Raw genomic sequence first — 9,374 nt, 5'->3', positions numbered from 1 at the left:
ACATCCAAGTCTGCCACAGGAGACAGTGCTGATAAACACAATGAGAACACAGCCACAAGTGCCCTCTGTCATAGTTACAACAGCAAGTTATACTACAGCTTTTGAAATAACATTCAAAGTTCCTTAAAGAGTTGTCACTAAACTGTACAAGTCACTTCAAAGTCTTATGTGCAGAAGAAACTGCAGGTCTGAAAGGTATATTTCTCTAGCAAGTAACGCCAAATTCCGTGTCCAAGAATGCATGTAGCAACTGTTCTTACCCTTCAATTATTGAGGTGCTAAAGATAGTAAACAGTACAAGACAGCATTCACCTGGCTAGCTGCCTTGGCTTGCTTTCTGTTCAGAGTAAGAATTACAAAGGCCTTCAGTTTACCGGCCAGCAGTTATAGCATCTGCAATTTGCATATTCAAAGGAAAGATGTACAGGAGGAGGAAGCCAGATCATGCAAGATTTTGTTCTGTTCCTAAACAAGCCAAAGTGAGGACAAGACAATTATTTTAACAAGACTAGGATTTAATTTTGAAAATTTGACATTCAATACAAATGCCAGGATAACACAAATACACCTGAAATATGCCAGTGTCTGAACTTTATTTAACATGCAAAACAAAACAAAAAAAAATCAATTTGAACACATAAAAAACAACTTTAAGTTGTAATTTTACATTTATACATCAGAAGTGTCCATTTTTAAGAAGTTGAAATAATTAGTTAATAACATCTAAATACCAATTCATACCGCTAGAACATCTGTATACTCCAAGCTATAATTCTATATTTGCCCACAGTCTGTAATGACGACTCTTCCATTTACTAGCCCTTTAGGAGAACCAAAGGATTCAATCTTTTTCACGACATCCATTCCATCTTTCACGAATCCAAATACCACGTGTTTAAAGTCCAAGTGTTCTGCTTTTTTGAGTGTTATGAAGAACTGAGAATTATTTGTATCCCGGCCCCTGTTTGCCATTGACAGCAATCCAGGACCAGTATGTTTCACTTCAAAATTCTCATCTTCAAATGCTTCTCCATAAATTGATCGTCCACCTGTTCCATCATGGTTAGTTATATCACCTCCCTTAAAAAAAAAAAAAAAAACAGTGGACAGAATTAACTCACAAGTCCCAAAATTTCAACGGACAACATTCTCTTTCAGGAAGAAAGACTTCCGTGTGGAAGAACAAAAGGAAACCTCAATATTACTTTTCACTGGTATCATATTTACTTGGCTTATAAGGCATCTCAGCTTCATCAGCTTTGATCATGGTAACAAAACATTAGCATGAAGTTTCTCATTTTTACCGAGCGTAGCATTTTATCTTCCTGTTCCACATCCCTAGACTGCTCTTTCCCACTGTCTGTTTTCTGTATCATTTCACCCTTCTATCTGGCAGCTGCATTATCTCACTGAGGCACAAAGTCTCCTCATAGGCAAAAAAAAAAAAAAAAAAAAAAAGTAACCACCTGAAAAAGGCCAAGTTACCACTGATCAGTCATTTTCTGCCTCTGGGCAAGCAGTAGTTTTTGCCAGATTGTCCTGTTCAGGACAGCAGCTACAGCTAGTGAGCATTGTTTTTGCCTTTCCACAAGGTAGCAAGCTTTTAGCTTCTGATTATTTGATTACATGCACAAATTTGACCATGTACGATACCATATATTTGAAGGAAAGTCTGAAAGACAAGAAGCCTGGGGTGAAGTCTGGGCAGAGCAAATGTAGCTAATAGCTCACTTTTTGTCAGGGTGCACATGCTACAGCTTGCTTTCAAGAAAGTTACTTAGAGAACGTAGAATTACCCAAAACAAGATGACATCCTAAATGAGCAAGCAAAGCTCACTGCTCATCAGAAAGGCAAAAATAAAGAGAAGAGCAGTAATGGGCATGCTTCAGATTCAGGTAAGATCTAATCAAGGCTGGACAGTTTTTTAATTCTGGTAACAAGCTATTTGTATATTACTGTACTTCTGAGTTACAAAGCACACGCTCCGTCTTCAAGGATGAAGTGATACGCAAGAGCATTAGTGTAGCATGTAACGGGTTATTTCATCTGTTTCAAGTCATTAGAACTCACATATCAAATTAGCTGTTAGAATTTTAGAAAAGGAAGGGAAGGTCAATGTGAACAGAGATCAATTTCCCACGCCTTCAGAATTTATGAAAAACTTGCTAGTGCTACTAACGCACAAAACTAGTGCTGTCTACATGGGTTTCACACACACTGCAAGCTGATACTCTAAGTGGGAAATCTGAGTACTTCAAGTACATAGCTACTGCATGATATGAGACCCAAAGGACTTTTTTGGCTGAGCTGTGAGAGTCTAAAATACAAGAAGTATAATTTCATAGTGGAGGTTATGTGAAATACAAAGCATACTTCAAAATCTTAACAGAAGCCTGAAAAGAGGTGCTCTTAGCAGATGAGCATACGAAAGATCCTCTCTGTAGAAAGGAAGGCTGAATGTTAGTTTTGGGAAGCCTCAATTTCCTTGCTGCTTCTGTCCCTTATCCATGCTAAGTTACTTCTTCATTATTTTTTCCTGTATGCAGAAGCACTGAGTAACACTAAAGCACTGAGCAGATACAGGTGAAAAGCATTTGGCTTAGGGCAGCACAAGCTGCTTGTACTACTCCTTATCTCCTAGTTTGTAGCACCATTGTTAGCCAAGATGGGTTTTATTCTCTCAAAGAAAAGTCTTCACATTCAGCTTACCTGACAAATGAAGTCACTAACTATTCTGTGAAAGGTGGTATTCTTGAATCCAAAGCCTTTCTCCCCTGTGCACAGGGCCCGGAAATTTTCAGCCGTTCGAGGGACGATATTTGCGAACAGCTCCATGGTTATGCGTCCTAAAGGTTCATCATTGGCAGAAACGTTAAAATACACAACAGGATTGGTGTCCTTTGACAGCACTGCTGCCAGAGAGAGGTGACCCTTCTGTAGCTCCGACAAGCTTTGCTGGCATTCTTCAAATCTCCTCTTGAAAGAATTAGCCAGTTCTTGAACTTTAAATCTGACTGCAAATTGTTCTACTTTCACTTCACCATCTGAAAACAAATCCAGCAAGAGATTTCCTTAGCTCTACTCACTGTAGCCAGAGATTAGTAGCTTTCGTTCTGAATAATTTCCAGGGTAAAACAAAGCCAAACAAACTACAGAAGATACCGAAAAGAACTGTAAAAACCACTCAACCAACTCACCAGCATAATCTGTAGCTGTCCAAATTAAAACATTGTTTGATGTATCAGAGGGCACTAAGTTCATTTCTTTGGTGATGACATGGTTTGCACACACTTTAAGAACTTGGTCCCTTCTCATAAGGATCCTGTAATACTTCTTCTGTGTATGGAAGAGGATCTTTAGCTCTCCAACACCACGCTCCTTCCACTGAGTAGCATCTCTGTCCCACCTGTAAAGTTTTGCCCTCTCTTTGAAGAGGATTTCTTCATCTTCTTCTCCAGACTTTACCTCCACCTAAAACACAGCACAGTAATGCACGACTTCCCCAGAAGTTGTCATCACCAATAACAGTTACAATTCTTCTACTTCCTAAAAAGCTCTTTTCCAATTACAAATGTGAGTTTTCTTAGCCCTGTACAGTTAATTGTGCTCCATCTTTATTGCTCAGTGATTCCAGAAGTCTCACATCTAGCTTAGAGCAAAAAAAATCAAATTGGGAAGGCTTTCACAGAACTCAAGCTACAGGTCATCAGTAGAAAAAAATCAGAGAGTTGCACTACTATTATTCAAGCTTCCCCTCCACATCATTTTTCAAATACACTATAATGAATTTGTTTTAACTTTTTGAAGTTACTTGTGCAGATCTGCATGACCAACACTATCTCAAGGAATAAAATATTAAAGTTTGCATCAGCAACTGATTTGCATTTTCCCAGTGCAAAGCTGTACTAAGATACAGAACAGCAAGGTGTGTCCACACAGGCAGAGGAAAAAAATACAGAACATTTGGAAATACACAACAAAGCACAAAAGACAGAAAGCAAGCGTAAATCTTTCCTTTTCTCTTCTTAAAAAACCTCCTGTTAGCAGATAGTTTTATCTTAATACTTCTTAATTCCTGAATGTTCCCTCACCTCCGGTAAGGAGACAATTGGCTCAAAGTGGATATCATCACTATGTACCACCTCATCATCACTACCACCTTCATCTTCGTCTGCCTTACTGGCTGTCTGTACTCCAAAAACAGCTGCTCCCGTGTTTGCCCATTTGAAGTTTTTATCTACAATTAAGAGATTTACATTTTAAACTTGTTGTCAAGAACAAAGATTACACAGATTTACATCGTTTAACAATAAGTAGAAATCTGGTGCCCAAAGGTTTATCATAGGAAGCACAAATCTGGACATGTATCTGTACCAGAGGCTTAAGCTTAACTCACCTTTAGAGCCAAAAGCGAAGTCTCCAGAGTTCTTGGAAGCCAGATCCGCAAACGACAAGCCTGAAGCATTACCAAAACCAAACGAGATGGGTTTGTGTTCTGTCAAAGATGGAAAAGTCACATGTTTTTCTCTTTCTTTAAGGAAAATATTTTTGATGTCATACAGTTATGAGAAAAAACATTAAGGAGAAGCCTTAAAATTTGCATGTGAATTCTTATAATGACACTTTTTATAGTAGTCCAAAAAACTGCTCAAGACTGAGTTTCAGCATGCTATTTCTGAGACTGCAGATCCACACTGCTTGAACAAGTACTCACGTGGCATTCAACAGTATGCTAATAAATCAAACAACAGAGAGTAGCAGTGCTCTGTAGTAGAGTGATCTGAACATACCAGATAGGCAGAAGGATTTTCATTCCCCTTCATGTTTTCACTAGACCAATACCTGTGCATCAAATTCAGTGCCATATCTGTTCAATGCAATGGCTAAATTAAACTAACCTATAAAAAAAGCAAACTTAAGCTTCTACACATACAAAAAAAGACCCAAACAAACCATTATATACTCCTAACCTCACCTTGTGTTGACTCAGAACATTCAAGATCACTTTCTTTCTTAGTTGACAAGTCCACAGGTTTATCATCACCTCCTGGTAAATTCTGTGACACGTGAGCAGTTTCTGTGGAATCTGCCTCTTCACTGCTAGCAGCTGACTGCACAAATACCGCTGTTGATTCACTGCTTGATGAAGCATGCAAATCTTCCTTACTTGTAGAGACTAAGTCAGTGGAGCTCGTAACTTCACTCTCCTGAGATTAATAAAACAGTAAGCAAATAAGCCAGAAGAGCCTAATATTCAGACTACATTAAGACTGGACACTAAGAATAACCACTCCCTCCAAAAAAGTCACATTTGCCCCCTCTGCCCTCCCTCCCATGTTATCAATTTCTTCCCTTAGTTACAACTGCAGTGCAGAAAAATCATGATAGTAAGTTCTCAGACTTTAACCTTCCTATAGTGCTACTCATGTTTCACAGCAGCTAACTAACAGGGATTAAGGGAAGTGAACAACTGGGGAAAAAAAAACAAAACACAAGAATTGTTGTTGGAAGGTTTCAGACATTGTGCATTACTCTTAACACACACTCAAGTTCAACTTGACAAGAGACTGAAATACCTTTGAAGCAGTGCGATTCCCAAACAAGCACCATTTCCCTTGGAAAGCGCTCTGAAATCACTTCTCTCTCACACACCTGCTAGCAGGAATTCTACTAGCCAAAGTTGTTGCTGCTTTAGGAGGTAAAGCTGTTGCCTTTCTCTCCCTGAGAAACTTAAGAGCTGAACCTTTGCTACAGTGCCAGAACAGACTGGAGACACAGCCCAACAAGTCAAGTAGTTTTGAATCTGCTGCATATTTTATTTCTCACTAAGTGGAAACTGTCTAAGGGTAATACTGCTAATTTATTGCCTAAACTTGCGTAAAGCCTTGACTCGTACTTTCTTTCTTTCACTTTTAACTTCTTTCTGAGAGCCTTCTGGACCGGCATCCTCCGCATTACTACTAACGCCACAGGCAGATGTAGAAGGGAGCTGCAGAGTTTCTTCTTCAGCCTTCTCCTCAGAAGGTTTAGTTTCCGAAGCAGTAACACACTCCCTCTCCAATTCCTGTTTGACTGGGGTGCCAACTGCAAAGAACAAAAATTTGTGGAAAAGAGCTGATAAGGCAGCTTAATGCTGGGATCATTTTTGGCATAGACGTTATAAAGTACCCGCATGATACTCAGAACATCTTAAATTTACAACTTTTGAAACAGCATCATTATTTAATAAGTCACACATACAGGGTAACTGAGGAACTGCATATCTGTAATACTTTGGTTTTCTGTTGCTATCAAAGAGCCTCCAGGCAACAATGAAGATTTCAATCTTGCAACTGCCTCTACAGCTACTAGCTTCCTTTGACACTTACTTCTACTTCCAGTACCTCATTAATGCCACCGTTTCTTAGTACTCAAAAACTCACATCCTCAGAAAGCAAACACCACTTATAGTTCTATCCAGATTCAGTTATCAAACACTGATACTTGAGGCACAGCCAAAATTACCGTAAGCACGTAAGCAAGCATACTCACTCTTCTGCACTTGTGTCTTTAACTATCAAAACCACAGAGCTGTCTTTATCAAACTTTTCAAACATTTAAAGAATACACGTACTAACTCCTATAACTCAAGTCAACCATCTGCACAAGTAGCAAACGATCACAGCGGCATACACTTTTTCCACGCCCCAGTCTTTCAAAGCATCTTGCAAAGCTCAGTTTCACACAGTCAAAAGAGAGGCAGAAGCCTGAGGGTAGGAAAACAGTGTGATGCTCTTGTCTGGAGGCTCTCTACAATGCACATCGGTGCTTCTAACACTATCCACCTCAGGAAACAGCAAGTTAGCCTAAGCGTCCTCCAGAGTTAAATATTCAACTGCAGCAGATAAGAAATTAACCGCTGTGTTTTCAGACATACCTTGCCATTTCCTTCTTTCTTTTTCATTGACGGGATACAGTCTTCCATTAAGTTTCTTAACTGCTGTTTCATAGTCTTCATCTTAAACACAGGAAACAAGTATGAGTTCTCAGGGATCTTCCAAAGACAGAGAAGTCTAAATTTGTTAAGCCCTTCAGACTCACAAGCCTAGTCGAGCACACAAGACTTGTGCATGTACTTAAAGAACCTGACACATCAGCAAGTAAGCTTTCCTTCCATTCCTATTTACATACCGGTGCTTTGTCACACCAATGACACTTTTTCTACCTAGATTTATGGCACAGGTTTCACGTTTGCAGAAAACAAGCATCTTGTTCATTTTACTAAGAGATTTGGGAAGGAAGACAGAGGGTCACAGGCCAAAAGGAAGATGACCATTTTTCTCCATTTAAATATCCTTACTGTCTGTTGGTTCTAGTAGCACTATACACCTTCCCCACAAAAAAGCAACACTAAGATCAACTTTGACACTCCTTACCATCATCCTCTTCACTCACATATCCAGGTTTATTCTTGTAACAGAAGAAGGTTGAAGGTAGCTTGAGAAAGCCAGCGAGAGCTCTCTGCTCTGGAGTAGGTGTGAGCTCGTACACAATCATAACATCATCAGATGGTGGATTGTCTGATGGCTCAGCTGTCTTCTCAGCTTTGTATATAAATGAACAAAACATGAAAATTAAATTATTTCATAACAGTAGCAACATTAACTTCCCACTGCCCTTGTTATAGAGTTGAATTCGTACTTTGGTAGCTAGAAAGAGATTTGGAGCCTACTTTTTCTTGTTTTTTTTCTTGGGTTTTTTTTTTTTTTTTTTTCCCTCCTGGATGACTACCAAAGTTACAGAACACTAGGACAAAGTTACAGGTTGTGCTATGACATAGAAGTTCTAATCTGCATGCCCAACTATATCCTATCACCTTTGAAATTCAAGTTGTATATAAGGAACAGGTCACCATAACTCATCTCAGCTTTTTACCACAACAGCTATTAGTGAAACTTGTTATAGTAGTAATCTTTTAGTTCTGTGCTACTGAAGCAACTAAAATGCTGCTCTCAGCCTTCTGAAATTTAACTAGCTCTTCCAGCAAGAAGAAATACCACTACTGATTTTATCATGTAACTTTTTCCCCTCCCTTCTCAGTCAAAAGCAGCTTATCCAGTAAAAGCAGAATAAGCATTACATCCGAAGGTTAAAGCTGAAGATGTCAAGTTATTGAAAAAGAATGGAAGCAGAGAAGAAGGATGTATCAGTTTAAGGGTCATGTGTATGGAGAGCCTTTGTTTGTTTGTTTAGATTGGTAAGTTAGAAGTACAGTTTCAGAGTAATACACAGGTTAACTATTAATAAGTAAATATCAAAGGTTCTAAGTACCAGTTCAATTTTAACACTGCTTTTAAATATTCCTTTCCCTGCCTTTCTGTCCCAATTGGTTGACTCCCTTTGATTAGAAGTTAATTGCTTCAGTCTCCTCGACAGCAGTCCTATGAAGTCATTTTACATCTCAGTAGCTCTTCTGAGCCTACATACAAAGTGGATATACAATAAGGTTCGTGAACAACAAATCTGAATTCTTATGAGGGAAAGCTAGAGATGATTTAATATATTTTCTCAGAACCTTACACATACACAAATAAAATAACTAACTCCAGCTGCTTTCAGAGTTGGTGGCATCTAGTACCGCACTACAAAGGTAGACAGGTATCCTGCCTGCAAGGAGGTGCTTTATTCACTCAGATCAGCTAAGCAGTTAAGCAAGTTCACATCCAGTTCATCACAGAGGTTCAAGTAACCTTAATGCAAAGTAGCTGAACAGAAGAAACACATGAGAAACACACTAAGCCAGTCCAGATCAATCCACAGGTAAAGCTCTCCACAAATTGACCAAAAGCTGATTAAGATCACAGCAGTCCCAAAATCTATTCAAAGAAGTGACCAAAACAGCAACAGTAAGGATTACAACCTGTGTTTACCCTCAGAATACTAAGGCTGAGAGAGACGTTTGCTAGATCACTTACATCAATTCTCATTCAGCCTCCCCACAAGAAAGTTATTTTTTCTTATTTAGAAAAGCTGCAAGCAGCTTGAATTTACCTTCATAGATTGCCACAAAAGCAGTGCCATGGGTATATACAATGTATTAAAAGACTGTTGGTTTTGTCAGCACAGAACTTTCTACTCAAGGGAAAAAAAAATCCACTAAAAAATTCTCAGTATAGAAAAGGAACAAAAGAAAGAGGAATACCATGCACAACAGTTGGCACATTTCCCTCTATGTTTTTTTTTTTTAATTTATTTTTCACTTTTATTTCATCTTTGACAGAAAGACCAGATAGACTGAATATCTAGCGAGTCCATTTTCATTCCCTTGCCATGTCAGTAAATAGCTGCTTCATGTGAAGTGAAAAGCACTAAGGCTTAAATCCTTATGCATGTA

At 38.8% G+C, this 9,374-nt stretch overlaps 1 protein-coding gene across 23 annotated transcripts in view; it reads right to left on the bottom strand.

Moving 5' to 3' along the window:
• Positions 1 to 494: 494 nt before the first annotated feature.
• The window catches only part of LOC776067 (E3 SUMO-protein ligase RanBP2-like), a 68,353-nt gene continuing 59,473 nt past the window's right edge, over positions 495 to 9,374 (bottom strand). For 13 of the 23 annotated variants that reach the window (XM_040662505.2, XM_040662509.2, XM_040662507.2 and 10 more), the window contains 6 exons: positions 4,977 to 5,208; positions 4,398 to 4,496; positions 4,093 to 4,238; positions 3,199 to 3,472; positions 2,711 to 3,045; positions 495 to 1,080 (listed from right to left, as the gene is read on the bottom strand). In XM_040662505.2, coding sequence (XP_040518439.1) covers positions 775 to 1,080; positions 2,711 to 3,045; positions 3,199 to 3,472; positions 4,093 to 4,238; positions 4,398 to 4,496; positions 4,977 to 5,208 — 1,392 coding nt within the window. In that variant the 3' untranslated portion in view covers positions 495 to 774. Of the gene's footprint in view, positions 1,081 to 2,710; positions 3,046 to 3,198; positions 3,473 to 4,092; positions 4,239 to 4,397; positions 4,497 to 4,976; positions 5,209 to 5,577; positions 5,724 to 5,897; positions 6,086 to 6,917; positions 6,999 to 7,416; positions 7,585 to 9,374 lie in introns of those variants that run through there. The other 10 variants (XM_040662513.2, XM_040662514.2, XM_040662503.2 and 7 more) reach the window with 2 other exon arrangements.

The sequence above is a fragment of the Gallus gallus genome, chromosome 1 (genome assembly GCF_016699485.2).
Source record: "Gallus gallus isolate bGalGal1 chromosome 1, bGalGal1.mat.broiler.GRCg7b, whole genome shotgun sequence".
Classification (NCBI taxonomy): domain Eukaryota; kingdom Metazoa; phylum Chordata; class Aves; order Galliformes; family Phasianidae; genus Gallus; species Gallus gallus.
The sequence above is the reverse complement of the archived record's forward strand: the minus strand, read 5'-3'. Positions and strand labels throughout refer to the sequence as shown.